General features: G+C 41.1%; 1 protein-coding gene across 2 annotated transcripts in view; it reads left to right on the top strand.

Moving 5' to 3' along the window:
- Fam135b (family with sequence similarity 135 member B) overlaps nucleotides 1-21,533 on the top strand; it is a 284,289-nt gene that overhangs the window by 154,393 nt on the left and 108,363 nt on the right. For both annotated transcript variants that reach the window (XM_042264605.2, XM_042264606.2), the window contains exon 3: nucleotides 9,763-9,842. In XM_042264605.2, coding sequence (XP_042120539.1) covers nucleotides 9,763-9,842 — 80 coding nt within the window. The remainder of the gene's footprint in view (nucleotides 1-9,762; nucleotides 9,843-21,533) is intronic.

Genomic DNA, 21,533 nt, shown 5'->3' with positions numbered 1-21,533 from the left:
ATCAAAGGTCACCAACTGTGTTATGTATGAATGTGTGGTTTATGGGCTTATTGTCTGATAGAAACTTCAAATGAAACAAAAGAGAATGGCTAAAAATAAGTTTAAACATTCTGTTTCATCAGGACAGAAACAAACAGGCAAACCTAATTAAAACTTACTTTCATCAACCCACACCTACAAAGCACGTGACATTAAAGATGATGGTTGATTCCTTAACAGGAAATGCATCAAGATCAAGTGCTTCTAAGGAACTATAACTCAGAAAGGGGTTTGGAACTATGTTATGAAAGAAGTCCAATTTAGACAATGAATGACACTGCCGTTAGATGAAGAAAAGATACAACTAAGTTCTTTCCAACAGCTCCATTTTGTTCATACTCAGCACTTGAGATGGTGCCATTTCTCACAGAGGACTAACATATTTGTGGAAATTCAAACAGGGCTGCATACATGCAAGTTCTTAGTGCTAGTCAGTCCTAGAATGGCAGTGCTTAATAAATCTTGAGCTCAGTCTTCTGCTCCAAATATACAGTGTGATAGCAGGTTGATGCTTAGCCCGTGGTGATGACTGAGGTGCCCTATGCTCAGAGAAGAGGTCATTAGAATATGGTTATGGTGCTGATAGGATTGACGCCAACTCCCTTGTTGATAGAGTTGCTGAAATGCATGGGTAAAGGCAGCACCGTGCATTTGTATTGAGGAGAGGCTGCAATGACTGGCCTCGAGGGAGTGAGCCTGCAAACATATTCTACCTCGTTGACAGTGCTTTATTGCTAGTGCTGTGGCTGTGGCTGATGCTGCCATGTTTTTGTTATTGATGCTGCTCCTGTCATTGTAACTGATTTATTTAAAAACCAATATCTAACATTTTCAAGATGGCTTATGGAGAAACCAAATGTCCTACTCTGACAAACAAGAGTGATGTTCCTACATTGTGTTGAAGTTGCGGTGACATCTCACATACCCTGCAGATGTGCCAGCCTTAACTTACCAACATAGCACAACCCAGAATCATTTGAGAAGAAAGTCTTAACGATTATCTAGATCAAGTGGCCTCTGGACTTCTCCATGGAAGGTTTTCTTGGTTGTTAATTAATGTGGGAAGACACACCCTTGCACTGTTTCATGGGCTGGGTCCTGAATGGAATAAGAATTAAAAAACGGAAAACAAAAAACAGCTGTACATAAGCCTAATCAACCAAGGATGTATGTAGTTTCTTTCAACTCTTCGTGGTGGGTGGGACCAGCTGCTTGAGTTCCTGCCCTGGCTTCACCTCAGTGATGGACAGTAACCTGGAATTGGAAGCCTAATAAACTCTTTCTGCCCTGATATTGTTTTTAGTCAGGCTATTTGTTTTAGGGACAGAAAGGACACTGGGACAGTGGATGAGTCAAGCATCTTTCCTTGATCATAATTTGTTATTGTTCTGACATTTACATTTTTTGATAGTTGTTCTGGTCTAGGTTCTGCTGTGTGACAAAATACCTGATTCTTGGACATTTTCAAGCAATGAAATTATTTCTTACAGCTTTAGGAGCTATAAATTCCACCATCAAGGAGCCATGTCTACTTAGGTGTAGCAGGAATCTTAAAAGTTCTTATTAATAAAATCAAACCCGAGGAGAGTTATTGGGGTCCATGCTGGTAGATCAGAGAGACAGAACAAGCCACAGCTATCTCACCTCGCCGGATCCTCAGCTGGTCTTGTCTCCTCAGACTGGAGGCCTCTGAGTCCTCATCCGGAATGGGTCTCAGCTGAATTACTGCTCAAAAGCCTGAATGCTTAACCAGCCAAAATCTTCTAGTTTCTGGTCCTCATGCCTTATATATCTTTCTGTTTTCTACCACCACTCCCTGGGATTAAAGGCTGGCTTTCTAGGATTAAAGGCATGTGTCACCATGCTTGGCTATTTCCAATGTGGCCTTGAACTCACAGAGATCGAGAGGGATTTCTATCTCTGGAATGCTAGGATTAAAGGTGTGAGTGCCACCATTTTCTAGCCTTTGTATCTAGTGGCTGTCTGTTCTCTGACCCCAGATAAATTTATTAGAATACACAATATTTTGGGGAACACAATACCACCACACTTAGGTTTTTTTTTTTTTTTTTTTTTTTTTTTTTTTTTTTTTTTTTTTTTTTTTTTTTAATATGGTGGAGACCCTGCTGAGTTTTGGAGTCCTGCAGGGCATCACATTGCAAGAGAATACATAAAGGAGGGAGAAGCAATCTGGATTTTGTTTTTTAGCAGAACCATTCTTTTTTATTTATTTATTTATTTTTTGAGCTGAGGATTGAACCCAGGGCCTTGCGCTTGCTAGGCAAGCACTCTACCACTGAGCTAAATCCCCCAACCTTAGCAAAACCATTCTTGACTTATCAACTTACAATCCATCAGTCTATAAATAGGTCAGTTCATTCATGACAATCGAGCTATCTTGCCCAAATCACCTCTTTTTATTTTTGTTGCTGTTGGTTTCTTAAGACAGGGTCTCATTGTATAGCTTGGGCTAGCCTCAAAGTTAGCAATCTTCCAGTCTCACCCTTCCCAGTGCTGGGATGTACAGGCACCCACCACCACTTCTGGTTCTCTGATCACCTCTAAAATGTTCCACCCAATCTCAACTCTTCATAGATCACAATCATGATTCCATTTCAACATGACTTAGAATGGTGACATGTAGGTATACAGCTTCTATGATCATTTCTGTCAAAAGTGGAAAAAGAAAAGCTAGCTTCTGAAGACCCAGAGTTTCCTAAAATTGTGTCACCTACCTGACCCCTGTGGGTCCTGACTTGATTCCAATTAGTGTGGCTTCCTGTGATTTCAAACACATTCAATCACTATGGTTTTCATAAGAGGGCAGATGCTTTTCTTTCACCCATTTTGTGTGTGTGTGTGTGTGTGTGTGTGTGTGTGTGTGTGTGTGTGTGTGTGTGTTCTGCATGTGTGTGAATGCACGTTTGCATGTATATAGGCTCAGATGTGCAGAATGTTTGCATGTAGAGGGCCAAGATTAATATCAGGAGTCATCCTCAATTGTTTTTCTACCTTATTCATGAGAAGTGGTCTCTTGATCAATCTGAGTTTACCGATATGGATGGTTGTGAGCCACCATGTAATTGCTGGGAATTGAACTCAGGACCTCTGGAAGAGCAGCCAGTGCTCTTAACCGCTGAGCCATCTCTCCAGCCCCAGAGATTACCGATATGGCTAGTTGCGCTAACTAGCTTGCTCTCAGGAATCCCTTGGCTCAGCCTCCTGAGGCTTGAATCACACAGGCAGGCTGTGAGGTCCAGGTACATTTAAGTTGATTTCTGGAGATCTGAACTCTAGTCCTCAAGCTTGCATGGTAAATGATTAACCAGTGGTCCATCTCCCAAGCCCAGAAAAGGGGCTTTTTAAATTATTTTCAATTTTGTAAAACATAACAAAACAATAATTAGGACACTTATTTTATAGTTTTAAGAAATAATATAAAGATGTCCTGTAACTTTTCACCCATCTCTTGTCAACAGTGGAATCCTGCAAAAAAAAATGTATTTCATATCACAACTAGGAGGTTAACATGGGCAGCCAAAATACAGAATGTTGAGTTATTACCAGTATCCTTTATTTTATTTTTAATTTTTAAAAAATTTTTTTGATCCTGGAGAAGCACACTCATCCACTCTTTCCTCTCATCTTCTTCCTACCCCTGGCAACAACTGATCTGTATGGCCCCTTCTGTTATTTAGTTATTTTTAAGAAGGCTTTGCCAGTGAAATCAACCTCTTGGAATGGGCTTCTTTGGCTTAGCCTAATTGTCTAGAGATCCATCCAGGCTGTTCTTGGCTTTGATGTCATTTTTGGAAATGTGTCTTTCCATAGAGCTCAAGCTCTGGTTGAACTGTCTTTTCCTCTCCTGCTTCCATAACCAGGGAGATAGGATTATATAGTCACAGGCACCCACCCTGCTGAGGGAATAAGTACGATAAACTGCAAAACAATTGTTGGTCATTGAATACTTGCGTTTTTCACTCTTTCGACCACTCTTCCTGCTTTACACAATGGCTGTTACAATTGAACTTCACACCAACAGCACACAAGGGATTCACCCTTCAAATTCTCATTTTACAGCTGGCTACCTATTACCTTTTCTGCAATAGACAGCCTGACACGTGAGACACCATCTTACCATGGTCTCAGTTTGCATTTCCACAATAGGTATTTGAACTTGTTTCTTTGTTTCCTGTGGGAAGATGTTGCTTCATCTCCTTTGCCTACATTTTGTGGATGCTTCTTAAATTTTTACATTTTCATTAAGTGAACACAATAATGGTTTTCATTATGACAGCTGTATGCATATGGATCACTGTTCTTTCCCCTCATTTAATTAGAGAGAGTTTTGTTGTTTTGTTATTGCTTTTGAGTTTTCTAAGCTCTTTACATATTATGTTTATGGAACAATTAATTACCGGACATAACAGGCATATGATTTTCAATTATTTTCCTCCATGTGAAGGATGCTATGCGTTCTGTTTATTTCTTCTGCTGTGCAGCCACTTCTTTGGTATGATTCCTCTTGTTTGTGTATTGTCTGTGCCTTTGATGGCAGAGTAAAAACCAGTCATTGCCAATACTAAATTTGTTTTGATTGGGAGGTTTTTTTTTAGCTTTTAGGTATTGTGTTTAATTCTTTACTACACTTTCAGTTACTTTTGGGAATGATATTAAGTGAATTTCTGATTTCATTTTTCCCTTCATGGAGATACAATTGCCCAACATTATCTACTCATAACTTTCTTCTTTTATTCTATGAGTTCTTTTTTTTTTTTTTTGGTTTTTTCGAGACAGGGTTTCTCTGTGTAGCTTTGCGCCTTTCCTGGGACTCCTTGGTAGCCCAGGCTGGCCTCGAACTCACAGAGATCTGCCTGCCTCTGCCTCCCGAGTGCTGGGATTAAAGGCGTGCGCCACCAACGCCCGGCCCGATTCTATGAGTTCTTCGTGTCCTTGTCAAGAATGAGCTGAGCTCACTCTATATTCTTGTTCTTCCCTCTTGAAGGAATTCTACTGGTCAATGACTGGTGGATGTCACTACCACTCAATTCAGATTACCATAAGTTGAGATGCAAGTTGAAAACAGGAAATCTGCTGCCTGCAGCTCTGCTCTTTCCCAGACCTATTGTAACCCTTTAGTATGTGTGAATGTTTTACAGCTGTTTTACATTTGTTTTTTTATCTAAATGAAAAGGGGTATTGAGTTATTTCCTGGGATTGTGTTGAATCTGTGTATTGTTTTGAGTAAGACTGAATGGAAATTTAAGCACATTTCTAGGACTTAGTGCTTTTTCATGAGGTGTCTGCTCCTTTTGGTGAAATGTTGGTTTATATATTTGTTCTATTTCTGATTATTTTTTTTCTGTTGAGTTTTAATAGTGCTTTATCCTAGCTAATAATTTTTTGTCAGATAATCAAGGTAAGATGCTAGTATAGCTACTTTCTATAAAGTTACCACAATTAGCAAATACTGAGTTACCCTTCCTAATTGCAATGGTTCCCACGAGCCTCTCCTTACATTTCCTTCAACAGTTCAATACCTAACCTTGGGCCAGGCAGATAGGTTCAGTCAGGAAAATGCTGATGCAGCCCCCTCTGCATATAAACGCCCTCCTCACTCTTACACTATCTAACCTTGCTTCGTGTGTGTCTCTGTGGAGGGGTACCTTACTTGTCATGTATTCAATTTATTAGCATTAATTCCAACCATCTTCCCCCTTACTCATTCCTGGTTGACTCTCTTACAGTCCATACACTTTCTCTCAGTAATATTACTGGGGACGTGACTTTGGAGCGCTGATCAGCCATGGAGCACCACTCTGGGATGGACAAATTTAATAGTAAAGAAATCAACCCAAAAGCACAATATTGCCAAATGCAAATGTGTTTGCAGTTTCGTTCTCTCAATCTCCATTGCAGTCCGAATGTCAGGTGCTTCTATTGATTGCAGCCAAATTCATGTCTGTGAATAAGCACAAAGGAGATGTAAGCTTCGAATCTGACGTTAGCTAAATGTTAACAAGTATGTGAGCCTCCAATGATGGAATTCATAAACAATGAATGCAATCTACATGAGATTTGTAAATGTTTTCTTCTTCACCGCAGCTTCCATTGTGATCCTCAACTGCACCTGTCATGGAGGAAAAGTGTTTCATTTTAATGAAATCGGATTCATCCCTGTTTGCTTTTATAGGCCATGTTTTGGATTAAGAGTCTAAGAAGTCTTCTTAGTTCTGTATTTAGGACATATTTAAAACCTTTTCTATTTTTTGTTAATGCATTATAGGCTTGTATTATTATTTTAATTGAAAATAGTTTCTTTTTCATACAATATATTCTTATTATAATTCCCCATCCTCTACTCCTCTCAATTCCTCCTTACCCTCCCTCCCCTCTGGATCCACTCCTTTTCTCTCTCTCATTAGAAAACAAACAGGCTTCTAAGAGAAAATATTAAAATATGATAGGATAAAACACAACTAAACAAATCAGAATAGGACAAAACAAATAAACAGAAGGAAAAGAGCCCAAGAAAAGGCACAAGAAACAGATATAGATTTAGATCACAGAGACCTACTAGTTTGTACATTCAGGAATCACATCAAAACACAAAACCAGAACATTGAAAAACATAATAAATATGCAAAACCTGTAGAGTAATAAATCAATAAATTACAAGTAAATAAAAGTAAAATTAATACTAAAATTAAAAATTAAATTTAAGATAAAGCCCTGATATGACATCATGAGACAAGGAACCTCTGAAGATGCCACTGAGATGAATTCTTTTTCTGTTGGCCAACTACTGTTGGGCATGCAGTCTACCATTAAGAGTAGTTTGCGTCCCTAGTGGGACTCCCTTGGATAAAACCAGTTTTTCATTTGCAAGTGGTTAGCAAAATGGCTTCTGGGTTAGTGATGGGGCCATGTGTTCACTTCTCCTTTTCACTCTAGGACCCTATCTGGTGCAGACTCATCTTGCAGGCCCTGTACATGCTGCCTCAGTTTCTGTGATTTCCTTTGTGCAATGGTCCTGAATGTAGAGGGCCTTGTTTTCTTAGTATCCTCCATCTCCTCTGATTCTTACACTGTTTCTACCTCCTACTTCTTCTTCAGGCTTCTCTGAGTACTGAGGGAAGGGATTTGATGGCGACACTCCATTTAGGGCTGAGTGTTCCTAGGTCTCTTATTCTATGTATATTGTCCAGCTGTGGGTCTCTGTATTTGTTCCCATCTGCTGCATGAGGAACCTTCTCTGATGATGGCTGGCACGGATCTATGAGTGAAGCAGAATGTCACTAGGAGTCATTTTCTTTGTAGAACAGTAGTATTTAGTTTTCCTCTAGGTCCCTGGGCTATCTAATCTCAGGTTCTTGGTCACCCATATAGTATCAAGTGTGAGTGTCATCTTATGGAGTGGGCCTTATAATAAATCACATATTGATTGGTTACTTCTGCAAGCTTTATGCCACCATTCCACTATGATGTCTTGCAGGTAGGACACCATTATAGATAGAAGGGTTTGCATTGGGGTTGGTATTTACATTTTTCCTTTGGTACTGTGCAGTGTACTTTCTAGTACTAAGAACATTAGCCAGTATGGGTGAACTCTCTAGGTAGGCACCACCTCCATGTTAAATGCATTGTGTAGATAGTGTCTTCATGGGTCTCTAATTTTCAGTTAAGTGCAAGACCAGTTTTGGGACAGGTTTTTTTTTTTAATGTAAAGTGGGACATTAAATTCAAGGTTTGTTTGTTGGTGATTATTGTTTTCTATGGGTGTTCAATTGCTTCAAGAAAACATGTCGAGAAGATGTTCTTTCCTGTACTGCACAGTTTCTCTCTCTCTCTCCTCTCTCTCTCTCTCTCTCTCTCTCTCTCTCTCTCTCTGTATAAAACAATGATAACATGAATTTATGAAGGAGTTGGTGGGATCATATAGGGAGTTTGAAGGGTATAGGTGATACAAATACATTATCTATGTACGAAATTCTCAAAACAAACAAAATAAAACACCTACAAATGTTGCTGGTATATTTATGCCCTTGATACTGTGGGGTGGAAGTGGAATTCTAGGCTCCCTGTATGGTCTCCACTAAAACCAGGGTCATTATCATCTGCTAAGGATGAAAGTGTGGATCCCAATGGAGATGGAAGTCTGCTCTCAGCTAAGGGTCAAGAAGGAGTTTTGTTACAGCCTGGTAATTGCACCCTGTGCTGTGAGTGGTGGTGCTGCTGTTTTTTATGTGTTACTGGCAGGACAAATATAGCTGTTCTCTAAAAGGTTTCTGCTTTGCCATGTTCTTCCCTTTTTGTTTGGTGTGTGCCTGCATATGTGTGTGTGTGTGTGTGTGCATTTGTTATGTGTATGTATGTGTATGTATATGTATATGTGTATGTGTGTGTGTGTATTTGTATATATGTGTTTGAATGTGTGTGTGTGTGTCCAGTCATTAGTATTTCTGGTTTGTTGGCCAAGACACCCACCTAATATTCTGTTTAGGACACAGGAGGTAAAAGCAGAAGCCAGGAAAGTAACCACCATGTCTTTCCTTCACTCCAAGTGCCTGGCCTGTCTGTCTCCCTATCTTTGTCTCCTTGTGCTTAGTGGCTGTTTTTTTTTTCCCTTTATTTTATTTTGCTTTTCACCTCATTTAGAGTTCTTTTTTGATATTTTTCTCATTTTATGGATACAAAAGAAGCTGACAAAACTATACAAAAGATTCAAAGATACTCAGCTCACACATGTCAGAGAACGTTCATAAATTATATGACAGAGTCAGATTTGGCCAGCTTGAAACTGTCACCCAGACTCCCGTCATGTAGCCAGGGCCTGTGCTCTGAGGACCACATATCCTATGTTCATCATGCACACATCAAAGTAACACCCAAGACCTTCACCAGAAATACCTTGTCTTGTGAGTATTCATGATCCCACTGACATAATGGCACACAAATCCCTAGCTAGGAACACAATGGGACACAGGGCACTGACCTACCTGTTCATGGTCTATTTACTTCATCTCACCTTACCTTATTTACATTGCACTTCACTATGGGTTTGGAATGTGTGGAAGGAGAGGACAATTATGCCAGAAATGGTCCCCAAGTGCATACAAATGAAGGAGGCATTAATAGCAATCACCAAAGAGGACACAGGGAGAGGTTACTAACAGCATGGGAGTCTCTATAGGGTTCCCAAACATGGACACCATGGAAAAAATACAGTAAGACACATACACTGGGGACAGTGGTTAGCAATATATTTAGAAATGGCAACCCAGCTTCTAGATGCCTCAAGGAAGTGTGAAGATGAGGGGTAAGTGCCGTATTTTACAAGATAGCAAGTCAGATCATATCTGCATTTTCAGTCTTACACTGTGCTATCTTCCTGGGACAGTTGATTTTTCTAAACTAAAGAAGACATATGTCTTCATAAGACTGTCACATGACCCATCTGTTCCTTTTCTGTATTAACATCACCTCCAACCTTGCTCATTCTCATGTGATCTCAGGTTATGCACCTTCCTGCCTCCCACCATGTCCTGTCTCTTACCCGTTAATTGCTCCAATCAAATGTATTATTTTTTTTGCTCACAGATGACTACGCGGTATCTAGGACCTTCAATGGTTTCCTATGGCTCTCCATATTAAGTCTAGATCACTTTAGAAGACACACTAAGAAGTCATATTGTCATGGCTTGGTCTCTGCTCTTTTCTTAGGTATTATCAGATCCGGGTGACTTTGAAAGTGTCCTCAAGGATCCCCCACAGGCTGAGTGCTTCCATCGTCGGGCAGTCAGGTGAGTAGAAAGCAGGACTCCTGCCTCATGAGTAATCCATCATGTGTTCCTGTGCATCATGGTCTAGCAGAACAAAGGCTAGTTCTCACTGTCAACAGTCGGACCAGTGAGTTCAGGAAAGGCAGACACACTATTGGAAGTGGCCCTGTGTGAACATTGTTGTTAAGAAGGGTTGGCTGAATAAAAATCACTCTTAGGAGTGGCTGGTAGCTTGGGGAAACTGTCTGCAGCAGGTTGTTTGAAGTCACATCATAGATGAAATGGATGAGAAGCAGCATCCAGCCAATAGGTAAGGAGAAGCCAGTTGTTATGGCTTCAGGGGACTGAGTGGGTGAGCAGTTGTACTGGCACTTTCTAGTCATAATAGAGGGATCGAATGTCATTACCCATTGTAAAAAAGACTGTCAAGGAAAATCCAGGGCCTAATTTTGATGCTGGCGATCTAAGAAGAAACCCAAGGCTTTGAGGAGCCAGTCTGATAGAACTCAGTGACAGGAAATATGTGTGAGAGACTAAAGAGCAGAAGTACAGGGCAGTTTGGGAACAAATATGGCAGAGCCACACTGTCTAGTGAGTCTTAAAAGAAATGATTCAGCCTTCAGGGCAGAAGAAGAGAAAGGAAAGGGATGAACAGGAAAATAGTCCCTGATAGAAGTAAGAGTGATCCTGATTGTCAGAAACAAGCTGTAGAAGAATGCTGGTCCCAGCCATACTTCATAAAACCCATTTGGAATGGGCAAAAGCATCATGGGGAGTCAAACACGTGCAGTAGAGATGCTACAAGGGAGAAGCACAGATACAGAGTGAAGGCTCTTGATTATTCCTCTAACTCTAGACCTAGAAAGAGAAAGACTCAGCTGGTCACCGGCCCCTTCCTCAAGTCTGAGCTAAGCAGGTGTTAGTTATCAGTTAAGTCACCGTCTCCCTAAGTTATTTCTCTTGTCCAAGCCCCTCTGTTGGGAGTAAATAAGGCATCTGAGGTGAGAAAAGGAGGATTTATACTCTCCCACAATCTGTACTCTGCCAGTATAGACTCAGTGTTATTTCCCTCTTTCCCATCCTGTTCTAGGTTCCTTCCTTCCCTGCCTTTGTCTATGGCATCCACTAAGAAAGCAGGATATTTGGGCTCTGCTTTAGATAAATTGACTGTACAGTCCTAAGTAAATGATCAGCACTTTCTCTTCACTTGAAATAGGCAGATAAAAATTCACCTCTATGGTGTCTTTCTCTTTTTTGTGGAGATCATATATGACAAATATGTCTTATAGAGATGATAAATATGAATGTGTTGTGATGGGAACTGCCATAAAGTAAGAGTCCAAGAGTCTGCCCTGTGAGAGGTTGTAAGTCAACATGATGAGTCAAGGTCTCATTCTTAGAGCCAAAGCAAAACTCTGGGGGAGAGGTGGCAGCGAGAGTAGGCTGATTGATGAGAGCCATCTGCAGGCCAGTGTGTACTTGGCCTCTTTCCTCTCTAAGATTCTCAGCAGCATGAACTCAACTCTTGTCATTGCTACATCTTCTTGAGAGTAGGAAGTCCCAGCTGTGAGGTCCAGAGGCTGCTGGGCATGCAGGAGCTTTTGCGGTCCATAGAGAAAGAACGTATTGAGACGGTGCTGCAAAGACAGAGAAAAACAGCAAGAAATGCAACTTCAGGTTAAAGCCCTTTCCCTTTCTGGTCTAGTTTGGCAGAGTTAGGATTGTGATGCAGTGATCATGCCCTTGAGTTTTGCACTCAAATTCTATTTAGAACAGAAATCTAGCACATTCCAGCAGTGACTTATGATCAGACAGTTTCATGGGTGAGAGATATACGCATATTTATTTCTCCTTCAAGGTGAATTGTCTAATTATATTCAACTCCTCTGTATATGCCTATGTTGTTTATGAATCCTTCCAAAACTTGATACTTAAAACAATGGCCTGTTCTGCTTGATTTTTCAAGTGGGCTGAAGTTGCCTAGCCTTGAGATGCATTAGTGTCACCTCAGGCCTCAGCTGGGATAGAGCACTCAAGACTTCTTCACTCACAGGGTAGATGGATCCCTCAGCTCATTGCTCGAAGAATAGCTAAGCTTCTGCATCTAGCTGGAGTATCAAACTACTTTACATGATAGTTCCATTGCCATGAGATAAAACAAAGAGGTGTAACACAAATATTAAAAGGTCTTATTAATAAAAACAAAAACAAAAACACTTGAGAGCCAGGTATTGGGGTAAATTCTTAAAGACCAGAGAAGCAGAACAAGCCACAGCTAACCTTATCTCGCCAACTTCTCAGTCGATCCTGTTTCCTCAAACTGGAAGCCTCTGAGTCCTCATCCAAATGAATCTCAGCTGAACTGCTGCTACAAGCCTCAAAGCTTAAAAAGCTAAAAAGCCTTTAGTTCCATGCCTTATAAACCTTTCTGCTTCCTGCCATCATTTCCTGGAATTAAAGGTGTGTGTCTTTCCCAAGCAAGACATGAGATCTCAAGGGCTGGGATTTAAGGTGTGTGTCACCATGCTTGGCTGTTTCCAGTGCCTGGAACTCACTGGATCACTGTCTCCAGAATGCTAGAATCAAAGGCGTGTGCTACCACTGCCTAATCTCTATGTTTAATGTAGTGGCTGTTCTGTTCTCTGATCCTCAGATAAGTTTATTGGGATACACAATATATCAACCACAAAGAAGATTCTACATTGCTTCCTGACTGTGTGGAATTGGTACACGATTGTTCTCCAGTATCTCATTGGTCAAATCTAGGACAAGGCTGTCTATCACCACCTAGAAAAGGAATGCACACCATTCCTTCCTGTAAAGCCCTTCCTTCAAGCCCTGTGTGGAGAGGACACTGACACCCATGATTACAGACAATCATCTCAATGTATTTTTTTATCACTTGTAGGTATTTTGGCATAGAAAATAATAAATATAAATGTTTTGGAAGCAAAATATGCCAAAATTAAAAAATCCAGGAATGTCAAAGGGGTGGGGTGGCCAACGGCATCTTCAACTTCCATTAATTGACGTGTCTTGTCAATATAGTGTATTTAATTTGTTCTTTTGTTCCAGTTGTCTTTAATGTGGATGTAGACAAAGCTTACTGAGTTTTGTGAGGAAGGGTTCAACAGGACAGAGTGCCATGTGTACTGAGATGACTATATTCCAGTCCTTCATCCCCGCTTCCAAGTCATGTGAATTCAGAAGTTGATCTTATCTAGTTCAGTTATCTTTCTAGTTCCTCCTTTTTAAGTTGGGGTCACTGGGTGGTACTTTCCTCCCAGGCTTGTGGTATAGATAAAATGAATTCTCTGAGAAAGATAGTTATAAAGTTTTCAGCTCCAAGAAAGCTTAGGATAATTGTTCATAGACACAATTGTAGGCTAATGCTAAATCTAAGTAGGCTAAGTGTGGTTATGATGCATCGTGTAGCCGTTTGCCTAACAATATTCTGCTTTGTGGAGAATCTTGGCCATGTCCTTGTGGATATAGGTGTTTGCATCAGATGGTCTCACAGTCATCTCATGAAATAAAAGTGATGAGAGTCATCCAATAGAGGCAGAGTTTGCTGACCCCTGATGGAGCAAATAGCTAAGTAGGAACAGGGCAGCTAGGTGGAGGAAGAGATTCACAGTGGGGCCTGGAAGGTTAAGAAACTAATCCAAGATGAGGGTATGGAAGGAGGATGATCAGGCAGAGGCCACAGGATGACCCAATCCCTAGAGCCTAAATGGGGCCTTGATTCTTCATGTCCATGTAGATTAGTTTTATGGTATTATTGAGAACTTGGACAATAGGAGGAAAAAGGCAGACCCCCTGGATTTGTGCCATGTGCTAGAGAGAAGTTTTATCTGAAAAGCACAGAAAGATGAAGGGAAGTACCTTGATCACATGAACCCAGTGCTGTTCAAATTCACAGTGTTCTCGGCAATTAAACAATGGGGAGGTATGCTTTCTCTCTCCTCCAAGCATGTTGGTTCTTTACTAAATTTTACACAAACACACATTTCCATGGTTCATATAGCTTAGATGCAGGTTCTGAAGGTACAGAAAAATGTCACATGGAATTTTGCAAGATAGGTTTCCATGGTTAGATCCTGTATAACAAATTCTAGGTGAATAACCTGTGTGTCCCTGCATTACCTGTCATAATACTTTCTAAAGGGTAATTTGGGGCAATTGTTCTCTGGAGACGTGTGATTTATTCTCATCTTGGTTGGCTGAACATGTCCTTGAGTGGATTGTGACAAGCTCTGAGCTCATGCTGGTTAGGAACAATCCTTCCCATGGGCATTCTAAAGGATCCCAGTGTCAGAGAAAGGACAGGTGCTTGATTAGGCGACAACTGTAATTGAATTAGATATTCTCACTGGCATGAGTGTAAGGTACAAAGAAGAACACCTATGTGTGAATTCAGGGACTCTGGAAAGTGTGGAGTCCTGCTCCAGCCATGTGCAGGTCCTGAGATGGGGAAGGGGCATCATTGTGCAAAGAAGTCTGACCACCAGATGAGTTTTACACAAGTGGCAGCCCCAAATATCTTGAGCCATCTTCATTTATACTTCAAAACAAACATGTTTTCCCCACACTCCAGTGCTAACCTCCAACAAAAATAAACATGTTTTTTCCCAACTTTTAAATCAAAACAACTTTTAAACCAGAAACAACAATAGTCAGCATTTTGCTAGCTTGGCTAAATACCAAGCCATGCACACCCTGTCCTTACAAAGCTAAAAGGTGATAGACATAGGCACAGATTCTCAAGAACAATGATATCATCCAAAACTTAACAAAGGCGATTTATAGAAATAGGGGATTTGCCATAAGTTGCTTTATATAGATAGCTTGTATTTCTCTGTTTGCTTGTCTTACAAGGGAGTCCTGCATTCCTAAGCCTCTCTATAAAGTGTGAAGTTTGATAAGGCACTCTTTTCCCATCATGCCACACTGTCCTTAAAGTTTTTTTTCCAGAACTGGGAGGCATAGTTAATGTCCCCTATGTTGCTTTCTTGTATGTGCCCATTAACTTTTATTGCCTCCAATCCTGTCAGCACTGAATCAGAAAAGTTCCGAGGGTCTGGAGTAACAGCTGGTGTTTCCAGATAAGAACCTGAGAAGCATCAGTTCCCAAAGAATTTTAAGGGAAAATATTTGAGAAAAAAATGGGGTTTCTGGGAGTGATTATATCTGTCCCATGTGTGACTGACAAAGTGAAACTAAAAACCACCAAGAGAATCACCATTGCTATGAGTGAGAAGAGAGCATGTGGGTCGTGCTGTCCCAGCAGTAGTCTTTACTGTCCCAGCGTCCACCTTTCCTTGCCTAGTGAGAGACCATCTCCATGGGTTTTGCCTTGCAGAGACCTGTTGGACAAGCATTCATATGCTGATCTGAAACTAGGTCACAGGACAGTTTGGACCTGGCTTTAGGGTCTCAGTTATCTCCAGTATAGGAGATTAGAGATTACAGGTGGTTGTCTAGGGCAACCCTCAGCTGTTACAAAACATGAAAGGGAATAAAGACTCATCATGCTATATTTCTATTCTACTTTTGATGTAATTAAAACTGTGAAATCATTAGATGAACGGATCTGGTTATTTGAGAGGCAGGTCTTACATACTGTAGTCAGACCCTGAATTCACCCATGTTAAAATCCCACTCACCTAACTCAAAGTCTTCAACCTCCAAGTCAGGTAGCTAAGGACTTGAGAGTTTTTGATGAGGCTACTGTACAATCATTGATACATAATGAAAAAGAGCCAGACAGATTGCAGTCTATTATCAAAGAAGAATCTTACCATGGTTTTAATGAGAGCTCATGAATGGAGCCAACACAAATGTTCCCACAGAAGAGGTGAATCAACTATGAGACAGTGGGGACTACAATGTGAGTGAAGAGAGGCAAAGGTTGGATGGGGGTATTTGTGATGTGGACATCCCTTATGGCAGTTGTATTGCCATAAACTCCTTAAGATGTTTGGCCATCCATCTCAGGGCCAGGCTGTGCAGTCTGTCTTATCCTTTCTATGTGCCTTACCCATAGCTAGCTAGCTAAGCACAATGGCAATGGAATATTCCCTGGAAGCCATGCTTTTTTCGTATGTAATGGAAACAATGGGAAATCTCACCAGTTTACTTGTAACTCTAAACGAATATAAACTTCACTGTTATTATTAGGCAAGACATAGCATGCACATATTCATAATTGATTTTAGGTAGCATTTGTATATGTATAAATGCCTATTGCAATAGTCACAATCTCTGGAGAAAAAGAACAATAGAATAAATATGTATTACAAAGGGGGTTTATTAGATTGGCTTGCATGATGCATGTTGGGTAATTCAACAATGGCTGTCTGTACATTAGAGAGGCTAAAAACTACTAGAATTTGGTAGCTACCCATCCACCAAGTTGAATGATGCCTCAGCAATTCCAGTATGTATGGTGCTGAAGGGCAAGAAGATTCCAGGCGAGCCATGGGTCTTGAGTTACTTTGTTAAGCAGAAAAACTGGTATCCTGTATAAGTGGCAGATGGCAATAATAGGACACACAGCCACACAGTAGACGAACTCAGCATCAGGGAGGAAAGGCAGTAAGCAAAAGCAACCTGGCTTTCCTCTTAGAACTCTTTATATCTGGGCTGACACCAAGTTTGATCTTTCCCCTCTCAATTACTCCTTCCAGGAAATGCCTTACAGCCCCAACCAGAGACGCTTTATTTGCTTGATCCCAGATCTAATTAAACTGTCAGCCAAGATTAAACATCACATCCATACATATAAATTTGCACTATGTGTATGTGTGTGTGTGTGTGTTTGTGCGTGTGCGTGTGCGTGTGCGCGCGCGTGTGTGTGTGTGTGTGTGTGTGTGTGTGTGTGTGGTGTGTGGGTATGTGTGTGTGTGTAGAAAGGGCTGATGACAAATTATCTTTCTTGTTTCTAAAATACTATTTGAATCTACAAGATCAAAAAATATTTGTCTGTGTCCAACAACAAACTGCTCAGATCTTAGAAACAAGGAAACCTGAATAATAAGAACAGGGAATATTAATTGAAATGTGGGTATTAAGGTATTCCAGGAAAAGAACCTAGATATGAGATATTTTAAACATCTAATTATGCTATTTCAAAATATCTCCTCTCTCTCTCTCTCTCTCTCTCTCTCTCTCTCTCTCTCTCTCTCTCTCTTCTTAGTTCAGGGTCTCAATCAGCATGCCCATGACAATGGAAGGATGGTAAGGACACTTTAACCTTGGGTATTTACCTCTATAAAAGGGTTCTGTTTAATAAATCCTATTGTTTCTTCCTCCTCTTGAGATGATAAAGAAAAACAAAAAGTCATTTCCCTTGGAGACTGATCAATTAGGGCAGACATGGTAGAAGGGTGCCTATCCAAGTGTATTGGGGCTGTGGAAAATGATTAGGTTAAGAACAGGCATCTGTTAGTGTCTGCTCATCAAAGCCACGGGGAAGACAGCAGAGTAAATTGTGGAAATGTATAAAATTCACTGTGATTAGTTTTCCTAATGTTTTGAGAGGTAATTTCCATTTCCACTAAGTGGAAGCACTTAAGAGCTTCACCGTGCAGGGGTGGGGAGAGACATTCATTTCTCAAATGAATCAATCTAATTTCTTTTCATGGTCCATTAAAGTGCACCTAAATATCAAATATGCCTGTTTTCGTGGAGAATGCTAAGCAGGTAAAGCACTCCATCTCTCAGGCTCTGATCCAGCTAGGGTCTGAGGACAGCCAGTTCTGGGCTGACAGAGTGGCTGCCTTCTTAAGCCCTGGTAATTCAGAGAGGCATGACAATCCATTACCATACCATCCACTCATCTCCAGCCAAGTCACACAGGCAGCTTGAGGACGGTAATGGGCTGGGCTTCCTTACCTCTACCCCTAAGCGCTGTGACAGCCATTTCTGCCAGCTTCCTAGGGACTCAGCTTCCTTTTGGTCAAGTTAGCATCTCACTGTGCTCTTTCCTTGAGATGGCATCTCAAAGCTGCGCAGGGTCAGGGTCTGTTTCAGGAGTTTTCAATATATCATATGTCACTCCCTCCTTCGATTGACAGCTGCTCCTGCTCCTGGTACCATTTTGAACACTTGTCCATTCCCTTCCAGTGTTCCATTTTGCTTCATTCATATGGACAGAAGTGCTCCCTGTGGTCTCCCATCACCTGGCTGTACAAGAGTGAACATACCTATAAGCCTGAATGGCTCTCACCTCAGTGTCCTCCACACAATTTGTAAAAGCGGCCTTGGTCCCTCCCACACGCAGCTATTTCTACTTCTGAACCACATCTACCCGACCGTAGCTTGTTTTCTATCACTAGAAGCCATGTCTTCACTTTGGAGGACTGACTACTCACAGGCCACAGAATTTGTTCTGAGAACGGATCTTGCCAGGAAATTTGAATTTCATTACCTCGTTTCCCAAGTACAAGTTCTGCCATGGGCCAGTAGCTATTAATGAAGAATCTTGGAGGCTTTGCTCCCCTGCTTCTGAAAAAGAAAGATAGAAATATGACATGAAACACTTGTCGGATGCCTGTAGAATAAATATGCCAGGCTTGCTTCTCTCTCTTCCCACCCAGCTTCTCCCTGCCTCTGTGACCTCACTGAGGACAAACTCTAAATAAATTACTAATGCATGCAATCATTGTCAATCTCTTTACCAACAGTGTCTGGAAATGTCTAGGCTCAGAGGGCTAGGAGTTGCCAGACCATACTCAGCTGACTCAATCCAACTTTGTGCTGTGGCTTTGGTATAGCTCTCTATATGTAAAATCATCATTAGGGAAGAGCCTGGAGAGCCAAAGAGCAATTAAGTTAGTATATGTACTTGATAGTTTTCTTAGGAGTCCAAATATTCACATGAATGTTCTAAGATATCATATCTGTATACTACCCGCCTACCTCATCAGAGAGGGACAATCTTCATTTCCACCACAGTTGGTGTCAACTCCCTTGAGGTGCCTGCTGTACTTCAAATTTCTAGTTCCTCAATACTGGATGTGTTATGAGACACTGTTAATAAATACATAATGCAGTGAGGCTTGGACATCTGCTGTGAGTGGGAAATAAAGTGATCGATGTTGGAGATGGGGCCCAGGAAGAGACACAGAGGGTCCTAGGGGTTAACAAAAGGTCCACCTGGGAAATTCCCCTCTTCTGGAATCTGTGTTCTGTGGGGCACATCTGGATCTGATGCCCAGGGTCAGCAGTGAAAACCCCCTGTGTTTGAAAACTGAAGAGTGCCGCTCAATGGGTCTCCAAGGCACCAGATACCCCTACTCTGTCCATGTACTTACTCTTGGAGCCTTTAAACCTCCTAGTGTAAGACTGGATCCTCACCCATGAAGTATCGCCTGTACTTGTATGGAAAAAGTCTGTATATGTTACACCACATTTAGCAAAGGAACCTACAAATAAATGGAGGTAATTGGACAGGGTCCTTGGAGCCTGGGTCCAGAGATTTAGCATAACGCTTCAGAGACTTGCCTCAGTGACAGAGGAGAACAATCAAGGGCAGAAGCTCTAGAAGCAAGTGCCTGGTCTGTCCAACTGACCTAAGTGACATTGAACTCCTCATTATCCTCCCTGGACCTCATTTTACATCTCCATACCATGTTATCAGTAATGCTTTCTGTAAGTGTGGTAGTACACACAGCATGGATTCCTGAGTCCTCAATTAGTGCTGGCTACTGATGACTTTATTTTACAAGTTTGAATTGGTGAGAATAAAAAAAAATAGCTCCAGGGACCAAAGTATTGAACAGATTGGATTTTGTGTTTTTGGAGGGCCTCCTGGGAATCAGGCACTGTGTCTTTGAGCTCTCTCAATCCCCATGTGCCCAACTGTGGATGCCATTGGCAGTGGGAAACATTCCATTTTGGAAGATTCCAACAGGGCATCCCCTGTGATGCTAAATGGTGGTTAGTGAAAGTGTGTGCCTGTCCAAGGAATCATTTGGGTCTTTATAGACATAAATCTATGCTCAGTGACCAGGCAAGTTACATTACCCTTCCATTTCTATTTCCTCAAAGATCAGGCAATAAGGGCACTCTTGTTTTTTTTTTTTTTATAGAATTCCTTTGATTCATTGTCTTACTTATGTGTGCCCCTTAAAAATTAGGAACATATTACTTCAGGAAATCAAATGGAGCCAACTCTCCCCCCACAGAGATGTAACAATGTGAACGGGAAGCACTTTAAAAGAGAGCAGGTTTGCTCTAGAGAGTGCAGTTGGGAGACTAGAGTTCCCACAGTCTGGCTTTCATTTCTTCTGTACATTCCCCCTCCTGTTGATGACCATCAAAGAAACGACATGGCTTTGTGTCAAAGCTCAGGAATGGAAACTAGCGAAACACACCTCTTGCACTTTTTTGTGGCCACACGACATTCAGAAGTCATTCAGAAGTTCCAAAATTATGAGTTTTTTTTTTTCTTTGCTCAGCTAACTGGAAACATCTTAGAAACAGTAGGGAAGGGTATGTCTTTGAAGCTCTTGCTTTTACTTGGGATACTCTTTAAGAGTATGCATTTGGTTTTCTTTGTGTTTAGTTTTGGTATAATGCACTCACTTTAGCCTGATAATATTTTTTTTGAAGATTTTGCTCATTTCAACCCAAGACACATATGTTCTTGGGGATATTTTGAAATCTGCATGCCTAAAGCATTCAGCCTATGCAGCCAGCTCCTTTTTGATGTGGTGCTATATTCTTACTGGGCTGCTGGAAGTGGATGAGTTTTCAGCCATTGATTCTTACCTAGTTAGAGGTGAAGAAAGTTTCACAAAGAAACCCCTTTGGTATTAGGACAGGGAGTATCAGTTATGTTGGACCTTCATTAAATATATGATTCTTCTCCTGTTTTTCCTCTCCTCCTTATCTTCCTCTTCCTCCCCACTTGTCTCCTTCTTCCTTTCTTTTTTCTTCCTGTCCTCACTTTCCTCTGCCCTCTTCCTTTTCCTGTTCTCCTCCTGTTCTTCCTCCTCACTCCTTCCCATTATTCCTTCCCAATAGCTAATGCGTCCATAGTACTTTCTCTGGCCCCAGATACTACTCTACATTCTTTGCACTCATCATGTATTGATTAATAATAGAAATTTTTGTGTGAAATGAATCATTAGGTGATTTTGTCTTTATGGAAACATCCATGCATGGTGTCTTTTCATCTCAGGGCACTGTCATCACGTATGGAATCTATCCTTGACTTAAATGTCTTTAGATCATGTGTAAAAGCATATGGGATTGGTACTATTGCCATCTTCATTGTACAGTGAAAATACTGATAAACTCACAGTAAATTGGGAGTCAGGAGTCTAACCTAGGAGCTCTGGATCCAACCGCAGCACATATGTTGCTTCCTGTCTACCCTAGACCAGTTGGGAGCACCTTATCAGGCTCTAGTGTCCTCTGCACCATCTGCTTTTACTCTGCCTCAGAGTCTATTCCTCTTCAGTGGGTTCACTCCCAGGTCAGCACTTCTGAACTTGGATATCCCTTTACCTGTAACTTGATTCCCTTCCCAACATTTGTTTCATGTTCCACCAGTTAATGCAGATTCAGTTCAAATGTGCCTTCCTCTGACAGGCATTCTTGCATGGAATTCTTTTTTTTTTTTAATTGACTCCTGCTTACCTGTTGTCACGCAATTTCTTATTCTGCTCTTCAGACCATTGCAGCTAATTTTAGTATATATCT

This window comes from Peromyscus maniculatus, chromosome 20 (assembly GCF_049852395.1).
Source record: "Peromyscus maniculatus bairdii isolate BWxNUB_F1_BW_parent chromosome 20, HU_Pman_BW_mat_3.1, whole genome shotgun sequence".
Taxonomy (NCBI): Eukaryota; Metazoa; Chordata; class Mammalia; order Rodentia; family Cricetidae; genus Peromyscus; species Peromyscus maniculatus.
This window is presented reverse-complemented; position numbering and strand designations above follow the sequence as displayed.